General features: G+C 43.2%; 3 protein-coding genes across 5 annotated transcripts in view; 1 reads left to right on the plus strand and 2 right to left on the minus strand.

Annotated features, from left to right (window-relative positions):
- Positions 1 to 183: 183 nt before the first annotated feature.
- wdr24 (WD repeat domain 24) lies at positions 184 to 8,468 on the minus strand. 3 transcript variants are annotated; one of them, XM_014158914.3, is made up of 12 exons: positions 8,393 to 8,468; positions 7,812 to 7,913; positions 7,398 to 7,459; positions 6,722 to 7,205; positions 5,474 to 5,651; positions 4,627 to 5,299; positions 4,391 to 4,500; positions 4,191 to 4,306; positions 3,931 to 4,035; positions 3,250 to 3,590; positions 2,749 to 2,933; positions 184 to 2,393 (listed from the first exon to the last, which is right to left on the minus strand). In XM_014158914.3, exons 4-12 carry the CDS (start codon positions 7,200 to 7,202, stop codon positions 2,225 to 2,227), a joined length of 2,358 nt encoding a protein of 785 aa, XP_014014389.1. In that variant the 5' UTR covers positions 7,203 to 7,205; positions 7,398 to 7,459; positions 7,812 to 7,913; positions 8,393 to 8,468; the 3' UTR covers positions 184 to 2,224. The 3 variants fall into 3 exon arrangements, with proteins under 3 accessions (XP_014014389.1, XP_014014390.1, XP_045558498.1); XM_014158915.3 differs by lacking the exon at positions 8,393 to 8,468 and adding an exon at positions 8,061 to 8,365; XM_045702542.2 differs by lacking the exon at positions 7,812 to 7,913 and having other exon boundaries at positions 8,393 to 8,415.
- Positions 8,399 to 10,943, plus strand: zgc:112496 (uncharacterized). Its single transcript, XM_014158917.3, has 6 exons — positions 8,399 to 8,571; positions 8,963 to 9,135; positions 9,408 to 9,501; positions 9,699 to 9,858; positions 10,186 to 10,338; positions 10,590 to 10,943. The coding sequence occupies exons 2-6, from the start codon at positions 9,002 to 9,004 to the stop codon at positions 10,763 to 10,765; spliced, it is 717 nt and encodes a 238-aa protein (XP_014014392.1). The 5' UTR covers positions 8,399 to 8,571; positions 8,963 to 9,001; the 3' UTR covers positions 10,766 to 10,943.
- Positions 10,944 to 12,251: 1,308 nt separating this feature from the next.
- LOC106579218 (rhomboid-related protein 1) overlaps positions 12,252 to 25,142 on the minus strand; it is a 60,481-nt gene continuing 47,590 nt past the window's right edge. Inside the window, exons 7-8 of the mRNA XM_014158912.3 lie at positions 21,418 to 21,478; positions 12,252 to 20,942 (exon numbers count right to left, since the gene is read on the minus strand). Of these exons, the coding sequence (XP_014014387.1) occupies positions 20,671 to 20,942; positions 21,418 to 21,478 (333 nt within the window). The 3' untranslated portion in view covers positions 12,252 to 20,670. The remainder of the gene's footprint in view (positions 20,943 to 21,417; positions 21,479 to 25,142) is intronic.

Below are 25,142 nucleotides of genomic sequence, written 5' to 3' on the forward strand. Positions count from 1 at the left end.
TGGTCATTTCTCAATAACATTGTAGTATGCCAGTCTTTGATTATTAATTACAATTTGATTAAGATGTAATCTATCCCTTTTCAAATTCTAGTTCCGTAAGCATTATGGCAATATGTCCCATTCAAAAGGTCACTCACTGACTGGGTTAATACAAGTTCACATGGTTTATGATACAGAGACAGCTGAGCTTCACAAAATGTTTTATTGCCATAGAAAACAGTGCTGGAGATTAGTTATCTGATGAATAAAGTCCACATCAAGACAGACATCTTTATCGCTATTTACATACAAATGATCCATTTAGAAGAGCAAACTGTTCCGCCCAGCTGAGCAACACACTGAATTACAAAAACAAAAGGCCATTTCAGCAAATATACAGTACCAGTCAAAAGTGTGAGCACACCTACTGATTCAAGGATTTTTCTTTATTGTCTACTTTGTAGAATAATAGTGAAGACAACACTATGAAATAACACATGGAATTATGTAGTAACCAAAAAAAAGTGTTCAAACAAATCAAAATATATTTTAGGTTTTTCAAAGTAGCCTTGATGACAGCTTTGCACACTCAGCATTCTCTCAACCAGCTTCATGAGGGAGTCAACTGGAATGCATTTCAATTAACAGGTGTGCCTTAAGTTAATTTGTGGAATTACTTTACTTAATGTGTTTGAGCCTATCAGTTGTGTTGTCACAAGGTAGGGGTGGTATACAGAATATAAAGACCAAGTCCATATTATGGCAAGAACAGCTCAAATAAGCAAAGAGAAACGACAGTCCATCATTACTTTAAGACATGAAGGTCTGTTAATCTGGAAAATTTCAAGAACTTTGAAAGTTTTTTCAAGTGCAGTCGTAAAAACCATCAAGAGCTATAATAAAGCTGGCTCTCATCAGGACTGCCACAGGAAAAGAAGACCCAGAGTTACCTCTACTGGAGAGGATAAGTTCATTAGTTACCAGCCTCAGAAATCTGCAATTAACTGCATCTCAGATTGCACCTCACAGAGTTAAAGTAACAGACATCTCAACATCAACTGTTCAGAGGAGACTGCATAAATCAGGCCCTTATGGTCAATTTTCTGCAAAGAAACCACTATAAGGACACCAATAAGTAGAAGAGACTTGCTTGGGCCAAGAAACACGAGCAATGGACATTAGACCGGTGGAAATCTGTCCTTTGGTCTGATGAGTCAAAATTTGAGATTTTGGGTTCCAACCGCAGTCTTTGTGAGATGCGAAGTAGGTCAACGGATGATCTCCACATGTGTGGTTCCCACAGTGAAGCATGGAGGAGGTGTGATGGTGCTTTGCTGTAGACACTGTCGGTGATTTATTTAGAATTCAAGGCACACTTAACCAGCATTGCTCCCACAGCATTCTACAGCGATATGCCATCCCATCTGGTTTGCACTTAGTGGGACTATCATTTGTTTTTCAAACAGGACAATAACACAAAACACACTTCCTGGCTGTGTAAGGGCTATTTGACCAAGAAGGAGAGTGATGGAGTGCTGTATCAGATGATCTGGCCTCCACAATCACCCAATCTCAACCCAATTGAGATGGTTTGGGAAGAGTTGGAATGCAGAGTGAAGGAAAAGCAGCCAACAAGCACTCAGTATATGTGGGAACTCATTCAAGACTGTTGGAAAAGCATTCCAGGTGACTACCTCATGAAGCTGGTTGAGAGAATGCCAAGAGTGTGCAAAGGGTGGGTACTTTTTAGAATATAAAATATATTTTGATTTGTTTAACACTTCTTTGGTTACTACATGATTCCATATGTGTTATTTCATAGTTTTGATGTCTTCACTATTATTTTACAATGTAGAAAATAGTAAAAATAAAGCAAAACCCTTGAATGAGTAGGTGTGTCCAAACTTTTGACGGGCACAGATGATTGTGTTCACTTAACTTTGAGTTTCTGTCATTGTCAAAGTGAGCACTGAATAGACCAGGGGGCCCATCCCAAACTTTTAAGTGCTCCATACGGTAGGTACATGATCCCTCGTTCTCCTCTCCGACTGGTTTAATGAATTGGACGCCAGTCTTACCGACCTATCTTCCAATACAGCCATCCTGCTACCATGGCCACCCCCCTGTGGACCCCAGTCTTTGGAGAGGCCAGCCTGGAGTGTGAGACGCAGGCCAGCGTGAGCCAGGTGAGGTGAGGTGCTCTCCCTCTCACAGAGAGCCGGCTGGGCGGGGGTGGAGCTGAGGGTCAGGTGTACTCACACAGGTGTCCGCAGCCGGCCGGGCAGTGAGAATTGCTCTTTAACCAGTTCATCACGTGCTCCAGGTGCCCGCCATGACTGCAGCCCTGGCACCACACAAACAGCCCCTTCACCACATGGTGGCACACGGCACAAACACTGGCACACTGGTGGCACCTGGGGAACAGGCAAAGAAGTTAAGTGGCTATATTGCACAACTTTCCAAATGTTCTCTTGCCTGGCTCCTCTAGGTTTCTTCCTAGGTTCCTGCCTTTCTAGGGAGTTTTTCCTAGCCACTGTGCTTCTACATCTGCATTGCTTGCTGTTTGGGGTTTTAGGCTGGGTTTCTGTATAGCACTTTGCGACATCTGCTGATGTAAAAAAGGGCTTAATAAATACATTTGATTTGAGCGTATCTAGAAATATGTAATTTGCCATTTAGTTACACTGTTAATGCCTTTCTAGATTGTTTCTCATAGGTTAGTAACCCTTCACTTAACAATTTACTGTGTTAGGTAGGTCAAAGTTATACCGGTCACAGATCCAGCCCCTGTTGCTCATGGGCCGTTTGCAGTTGCTGCAATTGACATGCAGAGTGGTGGATGTCTGGTTCAGACAGGTGATGGCGCTGCAAGTGCTCAGCTTGATGACCTCGTTGGACACGTTCCACAGCTCGAAACGCTGCAGCAAGTCAATGTAGGACATGTACCAGTGCTCCTGAAATAGGGTCAACGCTATTATTAGAACATGCCGAAATGAACAAAATATTTGTCAGCTTGGAAGACATGCAGATTACCAAGACTCTAACCTCCATCATTATTTAGTCAATCAAGCAGTTATTTGTAAACCAAATCAGCCATGTTAAATCGTTCAGAATTCAGAATTCTCAAGAGCATCCCAATTAATTTTATGCAACACATAATCATTGAATTTCTATTCTGGTTCAGGAACCGACCATACATATTCTCAACATTATCCGTATTAGAAAGCTTCAGTTCTTCACCATGACAACTGTTATATTCCTAGCTCACACCTGAGTGAGGTCGTTGATCTCCTTACGGATGCGGTCACCCAGGACGATGAGCACCGAGACCGCCATCTGCACGTCGCCCTGCTCGGCGTAGTGGCTCAGCATCTCCCTGACCACGGGGCAGAAGAAGCGGGCGGGAAGGTGGGGGCTGAACAGCGGCTGCGAGATGGCGATCAGTGAGAGGGACTCTATGGGCGTCAGGCACATGACCTCCGCCTCGTTGCCGCTGGCGTGCGGCGAGTCGGCCTTGTCCTGCTGCAGGTGCTCCGGGACCGACGGGTTGTCCATGATCTCGTGGCGCAGCGGGAAGGCCTCCTGGGGGAGCGTGTACTCCTGTTCTTCCACTGAAAGCACCAGAGAAGAATAATGCTCAGAAAGTACTAGGCGTAGATCATAGACTAGCTATGAAACATGGCTGTAACCTCCATTGAAATGGCATTCGACATATAAGGTTAGTGGAGGCTATTGGCTACATCAAAGGTCAAATAGGGGGGTGCTTATATTTATCCCGTTTCCCTGCATGTACAAGTGTACCTTGTACCCGTTTCCCTGCATGTACCTGTACGAGTGTGAGGTGTGAAATGGAAAATATATATGTATTTCCCCAACTCCCCCTTGGACACCCTCGGAGAGTCCAAGTCATCAGTGTTGAATGTATACGACCTGTGTTGGGGTCAGACTCACCGGCCTGGATTTCGTGCTCCATAGAGTAGAGGTCATCGTCATCCAGCTCAGCGTCACCAAACATGTACTCCGCCTGTCCCTCACTCCCCTCGGTCTCCTCATTCTCTGCAGTTGGACAAATCTCTGTATTGTTTACTCATCTATTGCATCCATCATAGTAAGTAACATTCTACTAAATGTGGTTCACAAAAACAACCTATATGTTGATTCATTTCTTCAGTCAAGTGGGAGCAGCTTGAATGTTTTTAGTTTATTCTCACCATCGTTGTTGCTGTTGATGAGCGAGTTCCCAGGCTCCAGGTGAATGTTGTCCTGTCTGCTCTCTCCTTTACTACGGTCCAGCCTGCTCTCCGTCCCCATCTCCTTCATACTGAAACTTGGGCGGACACAAAAAAAGGATTTTAGTTTGTCCACACTATTTTTCAGCTTATGTGTTTTATGTAAAGCCTGTGGTCAGTACCTGTTCATTAAAGGAAGGTTGCCCAGTTTGCTGATGTTATTTGGACCAGGTGTCGAGAGGTTCGCTGGATCTGAGAACATGAGCCGAAGCATCGTCCATGTAGTAGAAACCTTCAAATGGGGAAATATGAAATAGGTTTGTTAGTGATCCTCAAAACTCTACTTAGTTCCACAACAATATTTAATTGGATATGTGTAAATGAATGCAGCTCATCTCTGAGGGGAAGACTGACCAACCTGAGGTCTGTTGAGCTCCTTGGCCACCTTGGCATTGTGGTCGCACAGCTCAGCGAAGGGTTTGCCGCCGAGGAGGTAGAGGCGCGCCGTCTTGACAAACCAGTCCATGCGCCTGCTCTCCAGAGACGACTCGAACACGCTGAGGGCGCTGGACACGTGGGCAAACTGCTCCGTCAGATCGGGCTTCTTGAAGAAGAAGATTGGGTAGCGGCGGTCGCCACCCGGGTAGGGTTTCCTGTTGGAGTCGCCACTGATGAGGCTCTCCTTGGCGGCGAAGGCCAGGTCGCCAAACAGGCCGAAGCACAGCCCCTCGGGGTTGGCCCGATCCACGGGCCGGCTGGCGTCCTTGAACATGTGCTGGTAGAGCGTGCTGTCCTTGGAGCCTGACAGCAGGAAGTAGGGGTCATGCTGGTGGCGCCACACGATACCCGTGGTCACGTCCTTGTGCTCCTCGAAGGTGGCAAAGGGGATGAAGGGCCGTCGGACGTCCCACACATAGATGTTGTGGTCCACCATCATGGAGCAGGTGGCCAGGTGCCACTTCCTCTCAGGACGCCACTTGACCCGTGCCACCGAGGCAATGGTCTGGACGCAGTAGATCTCTTTGGCCCGGTTGGTGGTCATGTCCCACACCTTCACCATCTTGTCCCGGCCGCCAGTGGCCAGCCAACCCCTGCAGACAGAGGTCAATACATTAGCAAAGTGGCTGTTGAATCAGGTGAATCAACAGCCACACTGTAAGCAAGAATGGTTACTGCATCTAAAGAAAATTAACTTTAGATGAATGGTCAACCACTGCAAACATCTATGCTTTTTCAACATGTCTTTCTCTAAAGCCTCTGCCTACCTGTCATCGGGGTGCCAGTCACAGCAGAACACAGGGCCGGTGTGGGCTGTGAACATCCTCTCATACCGGTCAGGCCTCCGGATGTCCCACAGCTGGACGTTACCGTTCTCAAAGGAAGCAGCAAAAGTAAAGTAATCCTTCATGCTGAACTGAACATCTCTTACACTCTCCGACTGACCTGAAAAAAATAACATCGATAAACAGGAATGTTCTCAGGCCAGGTACGTTACCATGTCGTACGACTATGTTGTTTATTTAGTAAATAATAAGATGCTGTTTGTTTTGTAGCCCAGAGGCATTCCTGGACATGAGCAGGGCCCGGTTTCCCAAAAGCATCTTAAGGTTAAGTTCATCATTAGAACCTTCGTAGCAGCATCGTGAAAATCACCCAGCTGTTTCCCAAACCATCGTTAGTAAAAACGCACTTCAAAAACTATTGTTATTTATCAACTACCACAAACCATTCATAGATCAGCTAAGTGCATCGTTAGATGCTTTTTTTTGCCCTTCTGCGTCACTTTATACACAGAAGATCTCTGCTCAACATAGAATCAAGTTGTTTATCTGTCTCTCTTTGACAGCCGATAACTTCGGAAAGAAATTGACTATAAATACAAAGTTGCCAATGTCTTTGCAAGTGAAGGATAAAAATATGTTCTAAATGAAAACTGAGATAACTGCATTCCTACATAGGCATATACATTTAAATCATATGGAAATCAATTTCATGTTCAGTCAATTGAGTTCTATTCGTTGCTACACTGTCATTTTTGCCTCAATATATTTAATGATGTGTAACAACATGTGCGCAATGATGTGCCAAATTAAATTGGAGATTTAGTGCATTATAGGGTAAGCATTAGAATAAGCCACCTCAATATTTGCAGCCGTAAGGTGATAACTGTCTAGGAGCTGATCTGTCGTCAGTATTGTGGAATAATTATTATGTTAAGGTAAGATTTGAATGGAGAAAGCTGATCAAAGAGCAGCGCTGCCTTTCTTCCTATCAGTATTGACACATGCTCCAACAACGCACTCAGTGAACGTTCTTTCTGCGTGGTGTTTTGGGAAACGCATGTTAACATCTTCGGCCGTTGTAAGAACGATGCATCGTTAAAACACTTGTAAGCCTAAATTGCATCGCTATCGGGAAACCAGGCCCGGGTAGGTATTTCTACACTCCACCCAAGGTGTAACTCCTGGGTTCAACCTCAAAAGAGTGCAAGAACTATCCACAGACACACATACCTGAGAAGGTGCTGACGGACTCCTTCTTGCGCAGGTCGAAGCACTTCATGTAGCCGTCCTGGGAGCCACTGAGCAGCATGTAGACTTCCGTGGGGTGGAAGCACACCTTGTTGACCGTGCGCTTGTGCTCGGTGAACAGCTGGTCCTGCTTGTTGCGCGACGGCTTGCCCAGGTTCCAGGTGACTACCGCCCCGTTGGTGGCAGCCGTGGCCAGCAGGTTCTCCTCCATCTGGTGCCACATGACGTCGGCGCAGCTGAAGTTGAGCGAGGGCTTGCGGCCCACGCGCAGGTTGAGCTTCTCCACAAACTGCTCCTCCTCCAGGCCGTAGATCTTGAAGATATTGCGGCCGGCCACCACCACCTGTGTGGCATCGCGGCACACGCTGATGGCGTTGGCGGGCGCGTCCAGGTGGCAGAACATGGTGCGTCCGCTTATGGCACTGCTGCCCAGGGCTGTGGTTACCCGCGACATCTTCTCCATGGCCTGGTGGGGGACACAGAAGGGTGGTTGGGGAAATTATATTGGGAAATTCCAAAAGAATGGCCATAGTTTCACCAGAAGATGGCACTACAGCTATGAGGAGAGCTCAGTTTGGTACTTGAGCTGTGCTGTTGGCAGTGGTCTGTCACATACTTATAAGACTCTGTAATCTCTAATTCATTCCAATGGACTTACTCCAAATAGCAGCAGCGATCCTCTCTGCCTCTAGAGAAACACAGAGGCCTCCTCATACAGTCCTGTCAGAGGTCACCAGAGAAAAGGGTCATTATCCTCCACTTCAACAATCATCCACATGTATATGTTAATCTTGTGGGGCTGAGAAAGGGAACCCATTCAGTAGTGTGTCTGTAGGTTTTTGCTCCAACCAGCCAGCCACGACCTGATAGTACCTAGGCCTAACCAGTATCTACTTAGACAAAGTTCCTTCCTGTTCAGGTGCTGAGGTCCAAGCTGGAGCAAAAAGCTGTCATTGCAACTCTTCAAAATCAAATTATCTTTAAAGAGTAGCTACACTGATACGTCACTGAGGCTGAGACAATTACAGCAACCAGATTAAACATTCACAAGTTACACCAAAACAGCGCTTACCTACAACCCAATAGTCTTCTATAACATGGCTCAAGAGAATATTCACCCCCCTTTGCCCGAAGTGCATGGCGGACTGCTTAATGCTCCCAGCTCTCCAGATTCCTGCATGATTATAACAGAGGGGCGCATAAAACTAAGATGACCATTCATTGCTTAAAATGAACTTTGCAATGTTTAGGGAAGTTTATGACCTGTCATTTGAAATGTTTATAAATATTAGCTAGCATCTGGCTAGGGTAGCTAACGTACCTAGCTATACTAATTGTGTCGTTCACGTTCTCGAAATGACCTCACACCAGGAACAACAAGACTGAGACACACAGCCAATGAATGCATTTCAATAAAGAACATTTGTCTTCTAATTTGCGAGCAGAAATCACCTGGGAGCTGACTATAAAGCTTACTAGCTAACGTTAACTTGCTAAAGTACTAAACGTTAGTTTCAACATGCCAGCCGGATGACATGATGCTAATTATTTTACTAGCAGGTTCAAAATATTAGTTGACAAGAAAGGTACCGTTATTTGCCAATATAAATGTTTTCAGTGCACAACAATTGGCGCTAATTTTGGAGGACTAACCTTGCTTTTGAAAAAAAATTGTTGTTCACTGCACTGAAGAACCGGAAGTTGTAACTGTTATTTCCATGAATCTAGCGAAAACAAGCATTACAAAACGGAAGTACATGTTCTGAAAGGAATTCATTCATCGTTCATAGTTTGTTTTGTAACATTTTATTACTGTTCTACACAGTTGGATGGTAAGTGTTTTTATACCTTTTATTATTCTGACATCATGACTTTGAAGTCGCAGCTGAATGCATTTGTCTTGTTCTTCCCATACAGTTTCAGTTCATGCACATCTATCTATTGAATAGGCTATTTTGGGCCAGAATGAATATCAATACAGAGAGTAGGCCTATTGATCTGAAAAGAGTAGGCCTATTGAACTGAAAAGAGTAGGCCTATTGAACTGAAAAGAGTAGGCCTATTGAACTGAGAACTGAGAATGAGGCTTGTCAACTTTAGAACTTTAGAATGTATATAAAGGTTTAGATAGCAGCTGTCATCTGCAGTGTGTCAGGGGAAAAGTCCCTCCTCCCTCAGGAGTTTTGGGGAATAACAACATTCCTCTGTGTAATGTCTACTCAGGTCTGAGGTGGTTTTGGCCCATTAACCCTTTATAAAGCAATGAGTGGAGCACTATTCGCCTGCGAAGACCCAGCTGTCTGGAGAAAGTTATATGGGAAATACTGGGAGGTAGTGGAGGCCAAGTCCCTTGGGAAGGGCAAGAAGTCTGGAAAACTGCTTCCCTTGGATAAATGGTAAGTGTGGCACATATATGATCCCATTACCAGGTATCAATGAAGAGCAGACTATCATCACAACTACAGTCAATCTGTCACATTAATTAACATAAACGCACATAGATTTGAGCTTTCAATTTATCAGGATGGGGAATCCTTCAATGACATTTATGCATGCCCTTTGATTGATGTCAGTAAACATGGGATTTGTAAGTCGCTCTGGATAAGAGCGTCTGCTAAATGACTTAAATGTAAATGGGATATTTAGTCTGAGCCTCGTCTCTGGCCAGGTATCAAGAGGAGCTGCCTGTAGCCATCGCTGGGCGTGCTTACAAATACATCACCCAACCAGAGCTGGTGAAACTGATGGAGTGGAAGCTCACTGTAAGTAGTGCAGATAGATGCATAGCTTTATTGACTAAGTAGTAAGTGAATGTTTCTGATATTCCAGGTAATAATTTGAAATTAAAATAAAAATCCTAGTAACTATGCTTTCCTTACAGTCCATGAACAAAGAAATCTCTTTAAACTCCCTGCTCCCTGACTGGTTGTGAAATGTCTTGGCACTGTATCACCTGCAGAGGGGGAAGTTCCGTCCGCGGCTGCAGCAGCTCGTGGCCTCTAACAGTGATGAGATGGTGGAGAAGTGCTCTAGAAAGGCCTTCAGTCTCCTCCCTGACGTCCAGGCAGCCATCACAGAACTCAGCTCTCTCAAAGCCCTGGGCCCAGCCACCGCCTCAGGTCAGCAGCACCCAGGGGCTGTCTGTCTGGTTCACAGGATGAGAAAACACTTTTTAGGCAATTTTTAAGACTGAGAAGGCTGACATGTTTTCTTCTTTTCAAGAGTAGAAAAAAAAGTAACCTAGACAATGTTGGTTCAGTCACCTTCTTAATGGGATAAATTGATTTAGGCCTATTCATCTCAATTTAGCACGCTGAACAAAGCTCACAATGCAGGACGGAGGTTCCCGACACTGTCAAAGCGTAGTTAATATTCAGGAAACTACAGCAATCCGGTAAGGGGCACAGTTTAACTTGGACTATCTTTGACTGGCCGTTGTGTTCCAGCTGTATTGGCAGCAGGAGCTCCCGAGCAGGCTGCGTTCATGGCCGACGAGGCCGTTGAAAGTATCCCTGGACTGGGGCCCATCCAGTACACACCCAGGCACTATGCGCTCTACCTGAACAAGATGGCTACACACACACAAACACTTAACAAAGGTGAGATTGTGTGTGTGTGTGTGTAATGCACATTTGTGGATACATATTCAGTGGCTCCAAATATTATCTATCTGCAACATTGTAGTTTTGCTCCATATGCAATAGGCTCCCTCCTGGGTGTGTGTGTGTGTGTGTGTGTGTGTGTGTGTGTGTGTGTGTGAGAGACAGGGGGGGGGGGGAACTATGCCGTAACCCCATGCCATAATCTATGCTGATGTTGTTTGTTGACCCGCCTCCTCCATCTTCCTCAGTGGACAGCGAGCGGGACTGGACCCCCCATAGGGTGGAGCTGTGTTTGTGGGCATGGGCTATAGCCAATCAGCTGCAGCTCCCCCTGCTGAAGGACGTGAATCTAGAGAACAGCCTTCACAATAAGTCAGACCCGGAGACCAATGACAGGCCAGCTAAGAGACAGAGGACCAAGTAAACTTTTTTCGTCAGAAAACTACCTTGTCAAGCCTGTAATTTGACTATAGAGAATATGACTGGGATGAAAGAATGTCAGGCTACCTCACCATTATGGCAGTAGTGTTTTGTCTTTATGGTATGTCTAGTTTTACAGTGTAACTTGCAAATAAACTTCCAAATGAAATCTTTAAACAGGATTTATTTAGCATCTGGTGCTTGGTTGACTCACCCCATGTACCCACAATGTGTAGTGCCCACTTGATGATACTTTTGTATATATAGTGTATGTGGACACCCCTTCAAATTAGTGGATTTGGCTATTTCAGCCACACAACTGTTGCTGACAGGTGTATAAAATCAAGCACACAGCCACGCAATCTCCATAGACAAACATTGACAGTAGAATGGCCTTACTGAAGAGCTCAGTGACTTTCAACGTGGCACCGTCAAATGATGTCACCTATCCAACAACTTAGTTCGTCAAATTTCTGCCCTGCTAGAGCTGCCCCGGTCAACTGTAAGTGCTGTTATTGTGAAGTGGAAACGTCTATGAGCAACAACGGCTCAGCCGCGAAGTGGTAGGCCACACAAGCTCATAGAACGGGACCGCTGAAGCGCTTTGTCCTCAGTTGCAACACTCACTACTGAGTTCCAAACTGCCTCTGGAAGCAACGTCCGCACAATAACTGTTAGTTGGGAGCTTCATGAAATGGGTTTCCATGTACGAGCAGCCGCACACAAGCCTAACGTCGGCAATGTCAAACATCGGCTGGAGCGGTGTAAAGCTCGCCACCATTAGACTCTGGAGCAGTGAAATGTTTCTCTGGAGTGATGAATCACACTTCACCATCTGGTAGTTCGACGGACAAATCTGGGTTTGGTGGATGACAGGAGAACTCTACCTGCCCCAATGCATAGTGCCAACTGTAAAGTTTTGTGGAGGAGGAATATTGGTCTGGGGCTGTTTTTCATGGTTCAGGCTAGGTCCCTTAGTTCCAGTGAAGGGAAATCTTAACGCTACAACATACAATGAAATTCTAGACGATTCTGTGCTTCTAACTTTGTGGCAACAGTTTGGGGAAGGCCCTTTCCTGTTTCAGCATGACAATGCCCCCATGCACAAAGTGAGGTCCATATAGAAATGGTTTGTCGAGATCGGTGTGGAAGATCTTGACCAGCCTCCACAGGGCCCTGACCTCAACCCCACCTTTGGTATGTATTGGAAAGCTGACTGGAGCCAGGCCTAATCACCTAAAATCAGTGCCCAACCTCACTAATGCTCGTGGCTAAATGGAAGCAAGTCCCTGCAGCAATGTTCCAACATCTAGTGGAAAGCCTTCCCAGAAGAGTGGAGGCTGCTATAGCAGCAAAGGAGGGGGGGCAACTCCATATTAATGCCCATGATTTTGGAATGAGATGTTTGACGAGCAGGTGTCCACATACTTTTGGTCATGTAGTGTATGTACAAGGTGGCTAGTATAATAAATATAGCGGTGGGATGATGAGACATTTCCACAGTATTGTTCTTTATTCGTATTGTTCCTAAATTAAAGCAAATACAATGAACAGTACAAAATAAAACCAAAATATATACAATAGAAAATGGTTCAGTTCAGAACATTTAAAAAGTACAATACATCATGAAATAATTAATGAGGACTTTAATATAAACTATCCATATTTACATTAAATTTAGTTTTCATTTGTTTCTTGGTGACCCAGAGAAAAATAGCCTCTTTGTTCATTTTTTTAAATTATTTTTTTGTAAAGCTGTATTGGTACAACCTCTGGTCTGGATTTGGAAACTTAACTGCCGAAGCTTGGCACCATTTTATCAATGCAAGATAACAGCCAGTGAAAACTACCACAGCAGCACACATGACCTTAAACCAAACTGCCTCAATTATCCATAATATTGTACCATATTCTGCATTCAAAACCTCCATATACTGGTATTATAATGGTCTAGAGATGGATGAAAACAACTTGGATAACTGTTGATAGTTGTATGTTGGTCAAACCATGTGTGGATTTACACTGCTATCAAGTTTTTTTGTATTAGAAGGATACTGAGAAAGTAATGTGCTGGTTTGCTTGCTTTGATTCTTATTGAAAATAAGTTTATCTGGCTAATGAGCTACAGTAGCTTGCCTCATACAGTACTGCATTACAGTACCCCATGTTCAAGTAGTACACCGCTGACACATACTAGGAGAAGGCATCCTGCTTGGTCACAAGCATCAGCTTAAAGCAGATACTGCATACTGATATCATTAAGGTTGGTTGATCTACATATCCATAAAATATAAAGATCAGATCAGTGATGCAGTGCAGTGATCCTCCTAACCTGATGCCTTTAATCACACACAAACGCAACAGCCAAGTTTAGGGTGTAGATGCACTGGATGTAACAAGGCATTATCCGTAAGAGCACAACGGATTGTGGTAAGGAGGTAATACCTATGAAAGCATAAAATAAAGAACAAAATGGCACTATAACATATTGGCACAATGACATGCCAGTTTATCACGTTACAACAAGTGCAAAAAAGCTCACCTATGACAAAACACATGGGTCTGGAATATCTAATAACAGTATAAATCTCAAGTATGCTTGCTACAAAAGTTGTTGCATTTAGACACGGACAAGCAGAGAAGGAATGAACAGGGGGAGTTGTTTGAGAACGGCCCCATAGAATGATGTCAACTAAGGGGTTGACGCATCCGAGGAAAATGGAGGGCACACGGCAAGATGGTACGTTGGTTCCACTCTCTTTCAACAGTGACGTCCTTTAATTGGGATGTGGTTCAACAACAATACGACCTTCAAGGTGTTAGGCTATTCATGGACACTGACAAATATGCGAGGGGGGGGGGGGGGGGTCTTCAGACCACTCACTAAAAAGGTGGTGGTGGTGTTCTAATCAATAGAGCATCATTGATAAAATGGATCACGATACTGTATGATTGGCTGGCGGCCCCTATTCTACTCATGCTATTCTTCACCAGGCCCACCTATGTAGATGAAAACAAATGTCACACAAAAGACAGCAATTAAATCAACATCATGCAGCTTGTCACATTTACTGAAAGAAGAAGATATGTTTACACTGGTGGAGCCCCAGGTTCTGGTAGAACTGAGCCCTGCGTAACAGCCATACATCACTTCCGACGCCCGAGGCGTTGTGATGGGCACACGACAAGATATGAAGGCACACACAGCTGCTTTACGACCCCAATGGTGTTTTATGAGTGGTGCCACCTCCATCCCTCTTTCTCTATTCCCCCTCTCCCTGCATCGCTCACAGTCACACTTTGGCACATGGCAAAGTTGTCACGTATCAGCCTGTAGATGACACTTGCTCCTTCATTACAGTGTTTATGCCTCTCCCCCCAGATCCTCGGCTGTCTGGATAAAGCAGACAGCTTCATAGCCAAAAGGAGAGTGGGATTGGATTGGCTTTTGTAGAAGATGAGTTGTTAGTGCTGCTGTCTTTGGAGGCGGCCTAGGGCCAGGTAATTTGGCTTACAGATGGCTAATAAACCACTCCTGATGACTTTTCTCTGCCTGCTTAATTAGGATATATGCACTTCTTATTTCCCCCAACGGCTGCCTCATACGCCATGGTGAAAAGAGAGAGGAAAAAATGAGCATGTCTATGAATACAGAATTGGAGACTTATTTGAGACTGATCATACATTAAGAACAAATAACTTAAAGGGGCAGTGCAGTTAAAAACGTGATAAAAAACCCCAGTATGAGGTCGAAATAACACTGAAATTGTGAAGATTATCATAATGCCCTTTTTCTGTAAGAACTGTTTGAAAGAAAATCAGGTGGGATGGAGTTTTTGGCCCATATCATGACATCACAGTCAACCATGGTTTGCCAGTGCTGTGATAAGATTTGGTATTAAACAATGAATTTGAAGAATTTATATGCACTGTATGTTTGTTAGCTAGCTAGCCAGCCAGATTTAGAGGAATGATTACATTAATTTAAAAAGTAACTGCCATTTGCCATTCAAACAATGCAGTCAATCCACAGCCATACACTGGCTGAAATCAGTTAAGTTGTAAATTCAACAAGTACTGATATTGTATCATATAATAGCACTCACAGCTTTCCAAGTAAACAAACATTTTGACGGTCTATTTTAGAGGCTATTTATACAGAAAATTGGTATAAAACCTGTATAAACTGTATATATATATATATATATATATATAACCTGGCACCATCCCTACGGTGAAGCATGGTGGTGGCAGCATCATGCTGTGGGGATGTTTTTCAGCGGCAGAGACTGGGAGACTAGTCAGGGTCGAGGCAAAGATGAACGGCGCAAAGTACAGAAATCCTTGATGAAAACCTACTCCAAAGTGCTCATATATACAGTGCCTTCAGAAAATATTCAGACCCCTTGACTTTTTCTTTGGTCTGATGAAACCAAGATTGAACTTTTTAAGAAAACCTGGCACCATCCCTACGGTGAAGCATGGTGGTGGCAGCATCATGCTGTGGGGATGTTTTTCAGCGGCAGGGACTCGGAGACTAGTCAGGGTCGAGGCAAAGATGAACGGCACAAAGTACAGAAATCCTTGATGAAAACCTACTCCAAAGTGCTCAGGACCTCAGACTGGGGCGAAGGTTCACCTTCCAACAGGACAACGACCCTAAGCACACAGCCAAGACAACGCAGTCTTTGAATGTCCTTGAGTGGCCCAGCCAGAGGCCAGACTTGAACCCGATCAAACATCTCTGGAGAGACCTGAAAATAGCTGTGCAGCAACGCTCCCCATCCAACCTGACAGAGCTTGAGAGGATCTGCAGAAAAAAAATGGGATAAACTCCCCAAATACAGGTGTGCCAAGCTTGTAGCGTCATACTCAAGAAGACTTGAGGCTGTAATCGCTGCCAAAGGTGCTTCAGCAAAGTACTAAGTAAAGGGTCTGAATACTTATGTAAATGTTATATTTTTGTTTATTTTTAATAAATTAGCAAAATTGTCTACAAACCAGTTTTTGCTTTGTCATTATGGGGTATTGTGTGAAGATTGATGATGAAAAAAAAACAATTTAATCAATTTTAGAATAAGGCTGAATACTTTCCGAAGGCACTGTATACAGTTGAAGTCGGAAGTTTACATACACCTTAGCCAAATACATTTAAACTCAGTTTTTCACAATTCCTGACATTTAATCCTAGCAAAAATTCCTTGTCCTAGGTCAGTTAGGATCACCACTTTATTTTCAGAATGTGAAATGTCAGAATAACAGTAGAGAGAATGATTTATTTCAGCTTTTATTTCTTTCATCACATTCCCAGTGGGTCCGAAGTTTACATGCACTCAATTAGTATTTGGTAGCATTGCCTTTAAATTGTTTAACTTGGGTCAAATGTTTCAGGGGTAGCCTTTCACAAGCTTCCCACAATAAGTTGGGTGAATTTTGGCCCATTCCTCCTGACAGAGCTGGTGTAACTGAGTCAGGTTTGTAGGCCTCCTTGCTCGCACGTGTTTTTTCAGTTCTGCCCACACATTTTCTATAGGATTGAGGTCAGGGCTTTGTGATGGCCACTCCAATACATTGACTTTGTTGTCCTTAAGCCCATTTGCCACAACTTTGGAAGTATGCTTGGGGTCATTGTACATTTGGAAGACCCATTTGCGACCAAGCTTTAACTTCCTGACTGATGTCTTGAGATGTTGCTTCAATATATCAACATAATTTTCCTCCCTCATGATGCCATCTATTTTGTGAAGTGCACCAGTCCCTCCTGCAGCAAAACACCCCCACAACATGATGCTGCCACGCCCGTGCTTCACGGTTGGGATGGTGTTCTTCAGCTTGCAAGCCTCCCCCTTTTTCCTCCAAAAATAACGATGGTCATTATGGCCAAACAGTTCTATTTTTATTTCATCAGACCAGAGGACATTTCTCCAAACAGTATGATCTTTGTCCCCATGTGCAGTTGCAAACCGTAGTCTGGCTTTTTTATGGTGGCTTTGGAGCAGTGGCTTCTTCCTTGCTGAGCGGCCTTTCAGGTTATGTCAATATAGGACTCGTTTTACTGTGGATATAGATACTTGTGTACCTGTTTCCTCCAGCATCTTCACAAGGTCCTTTGCTGTTGTTCTGGGATTGATTTGCACTTTTCGCACCAAAGTACATTAATCTCTAGGAGACAGAACGCGTCTCCTTCCTGAGCGGTATGACGGCTGCGTGGTCCCATGGTGTTTATACTTGTGTACTATTGTTTGTACAGATGAACGCGGTACCTTCAGGCATTTGGAAATTTCTCCTAAGGATGAACCAGATTTGTAGAGGTCTACAACTTTTTTTTCTGAGATCTTGGCTGATTTCTTTTGATTTTCCCATGATGTCAAGCAAAGAGGCACTGAGTTTGAAGGTAGGCCTTGAAATACATCCACAGGTACACCTCCAATTGACTCCAATGATGTCAATTAGTCTATCAGAAGCTTTTAAAGCCATGACATCATTTTCTGGAATTTCCAAGCTGTTTAAAGGCACAGTCAATTTAGTGTATGTAAACTTCTGACCCACTGGAATTGTGATAGAGTGAGTTATAAGTGAAATAATCTATCTGTAAACAATTGTTGGAAAAATTACTTGTGTCATGCACAAACTAGATGTCCTAACCGACTTGCGAAAACTATAGTTTGTTAACAAGAAATTTGTGGAGTGGTTGAAAAACTAGTTTTAATGACCCCAACCTAAGTGTATGTAAACTTCCGACTTCAACTGTATATACTGTATATGGCAGTATTTCTATTAAACAACTTCTGATATATCGCATGCCTTACTTTTATTTTCCTGCATAAGGAAAAGCAGAAAATACATCACCTATGCCTTTACTGCCATTAATTCCAATTAGACTGGTTTGGATTTCTCCCTGACCAAAATGGCTGCCATTTCACCCCATTCTGGAACATTGAGGAATTAGTCATTTAATAGGATCTCTATGCCTCCTACTTTGAAGGGGTAAGCGGGGTAGGCTCTGGAGTCTAGAAGATCCTATACGCCAATCAGGGCTGTGTATGTAAATATATTTACATTCGTATTGACACGCTGCACAATCAGACTGAGCATTTCAATGGCAAAAAAGAGTCTCGGAGAAATAAATGATTAAACATATATTTTGAGTAATTTTGATAAAATAAACACACAGTGATTTATTAGACATACAGTGATTTAAAAATACAATTAAAAAGCCTGCTTTAACTGAGACCTGGGTGCATTTTTAAGGGTGGAGAAATATAAGCTTGTACCTTGTACTTCAGCTTTTGTCACCCCTTCAGTCGTTTAGTTTTCACTTCCTGGAAGGTTCCTATTCAAGGCCCAGTGCAGTCAAAAATGCGATTCTCCTTTGTTTTATATACAGTATATTTCCACGCTATGAGGATTGGAATAATACTGTGAAAATTATGATAATGCCTTTTTAGTATATGAACTGTTTGAAAAGACCACCTGAAATGTCTGCCTGTTTTGGTGGGATGGAGTTTTGGCCTGCCTGGTAACATCACCAGGCAGTAAATTCGTTAATAGACCCATAAGAACCTCTCTGAAAATAACAGCTAGTTTTCAGTTTTCCACTCCTCACTCAGTCCTAGCAAAATTATTTATTGAGATATTGCTCTTTTCTAAGAAGTAAATTTTTTTCAATTTTAATTTAAAACAATCACAGTTAGGTACTTAATTGTTAACCAGAAATGATTTGATATTGAGATAAAAATGGCTGCATTGAACCTTTTAACAGTTTTATGTGTTTTACAATAACATTGGTATTTAGTTTATAGCCCTTTCATCAGCCCTATGCCTTTTCTCGGTTAATGTGCTATGGATTCTTTAGCTTACGAGGCACAATTATCCTCCTCTTAGATAGAATTCACCTTTCATAAAGTTATGGCACACTCAGTATGCCTGTATCATCTGTCAGTGGCATAATCATGTATGCTGAGGATTATGTCTGAGACCAACTGTCAACATTGGAACTCTAAAAGTTTTCTAAAGCAGTCAGAAGAAACCTTCCAAATTAAATAGACTACAGACTGAAAAAAAAGTATACAGAAATTAAATAAGTGAATGGAATTTCAAGATTAGTCAAAGCTTAGCATTTGCTTGATTCAATCAATGAGCTAATTTGTGGCAGGTTTCTCTATCCAAAATGTGTCATTAACCAAAAAAGACTGGCGTCAGGCATCACCACACTGGGGGGATTTGGAATCTGGCAACCATGCAGTAACGTGTGTCTAAATATTCTATCTGGCAACCAAGGTTTTAAGATGTGTTTATCAACAAATATCTAAGGTCGCCTGAGAGCGACAGTCCAGCATTTCTCAAGCATGTTCTTGCACAAACAGTTTGGCTTTGTCATCCTGTCTCATTTGCCACATAACTCATATGACATATTTTATTATCAGCTTTGACATTACCAATGAGGACTACACGGCAGAAAGTTCACCGAAGCATATACCAGCAAACAGTCACTGATTGTTTTCACTCTGCCTTTGTTTTCCATTTCTACGTTGAATTGGTTCTTCTATGGCTTATTCTGTAAAGCACTAAGATTTATAAAGATGAGTGTAACTTGCTTCATTGATGTTCATTCATCATAGTAACCAGGGATGTCTGCTGTCGATTTACTTTCGGAGGATCAAAGCTGTATAGTGAGAGTAATCATAAGAACAACAATCATAGCAGTACGTCTGCACCATTTGAAACATTCTTCTTTTGTTTTCCCAAACAACAAAGAAACAGAAATAAATGATTAACACTCCTTTTTTTGTGTGTGTACATTCCTTTACAAAAGTATACAGTCCCTAAGAATGAGACACTGAGGTATAGACTGGGCTTTGACAGACTGAACCCAATGCCCGCTGGGACACGAAGGTCAGAGGTCAGACGATGATGACATGTCCGTTGCCCTCCCCAGTTCCGTCTGTTAGAGTGAGAATAGACAGGGGCCTGTGTCGCTCTCTTTGCGTTCCCGCGCTGACTTACAGCATCAGGCAGTGGTTGTTCTTGGAGACGGGGACACCGGAGAAGGGTGCGGGTTGGTGTGTCCAGGGTGTAAAGAGCAGACGTCTCAGTTTGAACCTTAGAGCATGAGCTAGATGAGATGCTGGTGCTTTAGCAGGCTAGGGTATGGTACTGCTAGAGATTATGCTAACCTGCTGAAGCATTTAGGTTGGGTGGAAAATGAGAATGACAACGACTACTAGGGACATGAGCACCACAGTGGTGATGGTGGGGAAATAGGATATCACGGTTTCAGCATAGATTTTTTTTTCTTCTCTGTCTTTTACACCTTCCTAGCTGCATGCCTTGTTACATGTAATACCTATTCCTGTGAATTCCAATTCTTATTCCACAGTGTAGATCTAGTGTTTAGGTGCATGTTGAGCAGTAGAACACTGGTGTCCTTCTGCCTCATGTCTTTAAAAGGGGCAGTGAGGAATACTGACAGAAAACACATCTGTCCAGTAAGAAGCACCTCAAGGGTCATAAACCCACTCTGAACGCAAAGGAGAGCTGACGCTGCATGGTATTAATCAAAATGGCTCTCTGACAGGTTCGACCTGAAGGTGGGTTAAGCTTCAACACAAAAGACAAAAGGGATGCTCCACAATGAGAATATGAAGACAGCTACACATCTTTCACCTGCATATATTGCTACCAAATTCCCTCCCACCACAAAACAGAGATCATTCTATGATGATATGGGTACATTGGAAAAAATTATTCCTGTTCTGTACAGTTTTGAATTAACTAACTTCCTGTGTTTTGAATGGTGTTGCCGGGGGGTTGGCTGAGCGGACAGGAAAAGGATACGGCGAAGACGCTGGGTCTTGACATGTGACAATGAGAGGAAAATGTAATGGAGTGAGAGAGAGCTTCTTGGTGTCAGGGAGCGGGTGGAAGCTGCACCCCCAGCAGCTCGTAGGCGAAGATGTTCCAGAAGATGGCGAAGAGAAGGAAGGTGATGAAGGAGAAGAGGATGACCCACCAGGAGCACTGCTTCTGCAGGCTCTCCTCGTAGCTGCGCAGGATGAGCAGGCCCATGCTGATGCCCACTACCGCCCCCGCCAGGTGGGCCATGAAGCTGGGCTGGGGCCCCGAGGAGGGCAAGGGCGGGGAGAAGCGCAGCCACACGGCACGGCCCACCTCCGAACTCACTGCAATGGAAGAAGTCATCAATATCAGTGGAAATGTGGGATTTGGCAGATAGAGTTTTGAATACGGTACAAGACTAGGGCTTTGTTAAGGCTAAGGCTATGTTAAAAGAGATGGGCTGGTTAAGGATACACTAAACTGAGGTATGGGGAAGTCAGACGCGGGACAGACGGACGGGACATATTGCACACTGACAAAAGTCATAGTGAATTGGGAAAAGTCACTGCCATACAGCATAAGTCATATCCTCTGAACAAAATACCACATATCCCATCTGCAACCTGAGGGCCACTCACTCCTCCCCATTGCACTTGAAGCAATACCTCAACTCATTTTACAAGGCCCACTCAAGTTTTTACACAAGCATTTCGCTATACCCACAATAACATCTGCTAAACACGTGAATGTGACCAATACAATTTGATTTGAAAATAGTGTAGATATTGAATGGCTATATGGATATAGTATGAAACTTACTGCACACCAGTGCCAGAATCATGCGGAGGAGCTTGTATGGACACCGCATACCGGCCCAGTTCTGCAAAACAGAGAGACAAGCGGCAAGTCAATCACAAACAGTCAGTTCCAAAGACCTGTATATTTACAGCTTACACAGTGAGTATCTCCACCATCTCTGCATTCTGTAGGGAACATGTGTAAACCACAGCAATCAGACATACACTTCCATACAAGTAGGATGAGGACAGGCCTACTAGACAGAGACATGATTATACACCTGGCTGGTCTCAAATCAGTGGTTCCACCTCGCTGCCGTTCTATTAATCAGGGTTAAGATAGCTTTACGGAGGGTGAGAACGGCCCAATAAAACACCCTGTGTTCCTCCTGGGATAATACAAAAGGTTTCTGCCTCAGAATAACATATTTATTACCCAGGATGAAGGATTGCACCAATCTCGTCCCTCTTCATATCCTCTAGGTCCTAGGAGACCGGGAGGAAGCAGCAGTGTTTTGCTCCCTGCAGAGGAAGCCAGGCAGGCAAAGCCGAGTGCCACGCAAGATTAAAGATCCTAAAGAAAGTCAATAAAGTGCAGGCCTATACACACAACTCGGCCTATTCGTCTATGGGACGGCAGGGCCTCGTAAAAGTGCAATAATACCACAAATAAATGACAAGTGTCAGAGTAGGGGGAGGTCAACCAAGCAGCATAAGTAAAGAGGGGAGAAGGGGGGCATTCACGTGATAGAGACACTCACTTTTCCCTTATTTTTTCCTTGCTGAAGTTGGGTTTGTTTAACATGCCGGTGCTCTCAAAGGAGAGAAGTGTATCCTCCATTTTGCTTATCAATACCAAGCTCAGGGATTTAAGTGAAGCTGTACCTTCATAGAGACAAGGGGATAATGGGTGCTTTTGTACAGTATTCTAAAAGCTGAATACTTTTCTTTGGCATTTCTACATCAAGACGATGTTAGTGTAGAACATGGGGATGTGTGAAAACTACTCCTCTGCATTAAGTGTCCCGCTTGCATTGCCTCATTAGCTAGCTTTTGAGGTGGCGCGTTTGGCTAAGACGCTTGAGGAGGCCAGTCGCATGTGTTTAAGGCAGAGGTCATGTGTTTAAGGCAGAGGTCACGTGTTTAAGGCAGAGGTCACGTGTTTAAGGCAGAGGTCACGTGTTCCTGTTCGTGCCAGGTATGGGCCGAATCGGGAGGAAGTGGTACATCCTTTACATTAGCTCTGAAAAGAAATGTCTGTTTTCAAAAGGTCTTCATTCTTATGAGCAATGCTAATCTCATTTCATCCTATTTATTGTCTTTAGCTTGTTGCTCAATAAAAAATAAAACATCTACACTAGTGAAATCATAGCGTAAAAGCAGGTGAGCTGATTCTATGCTTTTTGGCCATTTTCTGGTGTTTCGTAGTGGAAAACTGAGCGGGCCGAGCATAAAACGTCAACCCAGTTACCCATAGATGGACAGACTAGAAATGTTTTAAAAATAAAATAAAAATGTGTGAAGCTTACATTAAATTGCCCCTCCCTGTTGAACACAACAGGCTTCCATTCCCCCTGTCACAAGGGGAGTTATGGAGGATTTAAAATTAAGTTTTAAATCCTGTTACAGGCAACCTTGTTACTTTGTTTGGCGCTTAATAGGCACTTACTATAGTCATTTTTTTATTTAACCTCTCGAGATGGGAAAACATGTTTTTTATTAAAACTTCTTAAGGCTCCTTTTTTCTCAATTTCCACCTGAATGACGTGCCAAAAGTATACTGCCTGTTGCTCAGGCCTTGAAGCCAGGATATGCATATAATTGGTACCATTGGAAAAAAAAAACTTTAAAGTTTGTAGAAATGTTCAAATAATGTAGGAGAATATAACACAATAGATATGGTAGGAGAAAATCCAAAGAAAAACCAACCGGAATTTTTTGTTTTTTAGAGACCATCCTCTTAGAATGGCAAGTATAAGGTCATATTGAAAATTAGCTCCCTGGATGCAATTCCGATGGCTTCCACGGGGTGTTGTAAAAGTCTGGGTGTAGCTGGTGCAGAGGATTCAGGCACAGGGCAGCAGAGATGAGTAATAAAAGTAACTTTACTCAAAATTACCAAATACATGTAGAAATGCTAAGCCCACACAAAAGGACCGAAATACATAAAACAAACACACACAAAAACCATGGGGAAAACAGAGGGTTAAATAATTAACATGTAATTGGGGAATTGAAGCCAGGTGTGTAAAACAAAGACAAAACAAATGGAAAATGAAAAGTGGATCAGCGATGCTAGAAGGCCGGTGACGTCGACCGCTGAATGCCGCCCGAACAAGGAGAGGGACCGACTTCGGCGGAAGTCGTGACAGGTGTCAGCAGTCTATGTTCAAGGTTTCAGGCTTGTAACTTCAAAAATGAATAAGAAATATCAGTTTTAGTACAGGGACACAGTCTTGGAAATATGTGTTTGCGCGCGCCATGAAGACAGGATGCACCTGCTAAAATCGGTTTCCTATTGAACATACTTCTTTCCGTAAGAAATATTATAGTTTGATTACATTTTAGGGTATCTGAGGAGTAAATAGAAACATATTTTGACTTTAGGGGTAGATTTTTGGATTCCAATCTCTGATTGTTGAACGAGTGGATTACTCAAATTGATGGCACCAACTAAACTGACTTTTTGGGATATAAAGAAGGATTTTATCTAACAAAACGACACTACATGTTATAGCTGGGACCCTTTGGATGAGAAATCAGAGGAAGATTTTCAAAAAGTAAGTGAATATTTAATCACTATTTGTGAATTTATGAAACCTGTGCCGGTGGAAAAATATTTTGACGTGTGTCGCCGTCCTCAAACAATCGCATGGCATGTTTTCGCTGTAATAGCTACTGTAAATCGGACAGTGAAGTTAGATTAACAAGAATTTAAGCTTTCAACCGATATAAGACACTTATATGTACCTAAATGTTAAATATCCATCATTTTTATGATTATTTATTTGAATTGCGTACCCTCCAGTTTCACTGGAAGTTGTCCCGCTAGTGGGGCTCCTAGCTCTAAAAGTATTTTATTAAGTTGAACAGGTGCTCTTTGTGACAGAATGCTAAAATGAGGTGAAATATAACATTTTTTTCCCACCAGCTTTACACTCCACACACACACACACACATGCGCGCACAGGCAATAAAATTGAACGTTTTTCTCACTTTAACCTTGGGTGAGTATGACACTTAAGTTTTCAACAAATTATAAGATCAACATACAGTACATAAAAGGTTAATGCGGTCTCTAGTTACCCGTGGGAGGACAAATTAAAGTGTTAATTCAACCAGGATAGGTGCAGATTTCTTGTTCAGTCGGAACTTTAATGTAGAGATGAAGAGGCATTCAGCCGATTTAACGTAAATCATTTTGATGGCCTTGACAGCAGTGAGACAAAACCTCTGTTGAACCGTCTCATCCAAATAACTGACGATAAAAGCTTTTGGACAGATAGATGAGGTCTACTGGAGTAAAAACACTTCCGCCCCCCGAGACACAAAGAAGAAAAAACGAACCCAAGGGCCAGGCATAATAAACAACAGACGCTTAGTTTGCTGGGAGTAGGGGTCAAAGTTTAAACTCTTTACTCTGGGGCTGCTGATGCATTTTGAGTTCGACTTTTGCTGGCATCTCTTTTGCCTGTAGTGAAGGCCTTCTCTACTAAGAGTCATTCATCAGATCTTACACAGCCCTGA

This window comes from Salmo salar, chromosome 19 (genome assembly GCF_965601325.2).
Source record: "Salmo salar chromosome 19, fSalSal1, whole genome shotgun sequence".
In the NCBI taxonomy this organism is placed as follows: Eukaryota; Metazoa; Chordata; class Actinopteri; order Salmoniformes; family Salmonidae; genus Salmo; species Salmo salar.

What these genes read in the sequence shown, in the direction of transcription:
- wdr24 (XM_014158914.3), bottom strand. Translation starts at nt 7,202, where the DNA reads ATGGAGAAGATGTCGCGGGTAACCACAGCCCTGGGCAGCAGTGCCATA. An exon ending in GACTGGCACCCCGATGACAG is followed by an intron (nt 5,300 to 5,473) that starts GTAGGCAGAGGC and finishes CTCTGTCTGCAG; the next exon opens with GGGTTGGCTGGCCACTGGCG. An exon ending in GGAGCACGAAATCCAGGCCG is followed by an intron (nt 3,591 to 3,930) that starts GTGAGTCTGACC and finishes TGGTGCTTTCAG; the next exon opens with TGGAAGAACAGGAGTACACG.
- zgc:112496 (XM_014158917.3), top strand. Translation starts at nt 9,002, where the DNA reads ATGAGTGGAGCACTATTCGCCTGCGAAGACCCAGCTGTCTGGAGAAAG. An exon ending in CTGCTTCCCTTGGATAAATG is followed by an intron (nt 9,136 to 9,407) that starts GTAAGTGTGGCA and finishes GTCTCTGGCCAG; the next exon opens with GTATCAAGAGGAGCTGCCTG. An exon ending in TGATGGAGTGGAAGCTCACT is followed by an intron (nt 9,502 to 9,698) that starts GTAAGTAGTGCA and finishes TATCACCTGCAG; the next exon opens with AGGGGGAAGTTCCGTCCGCG.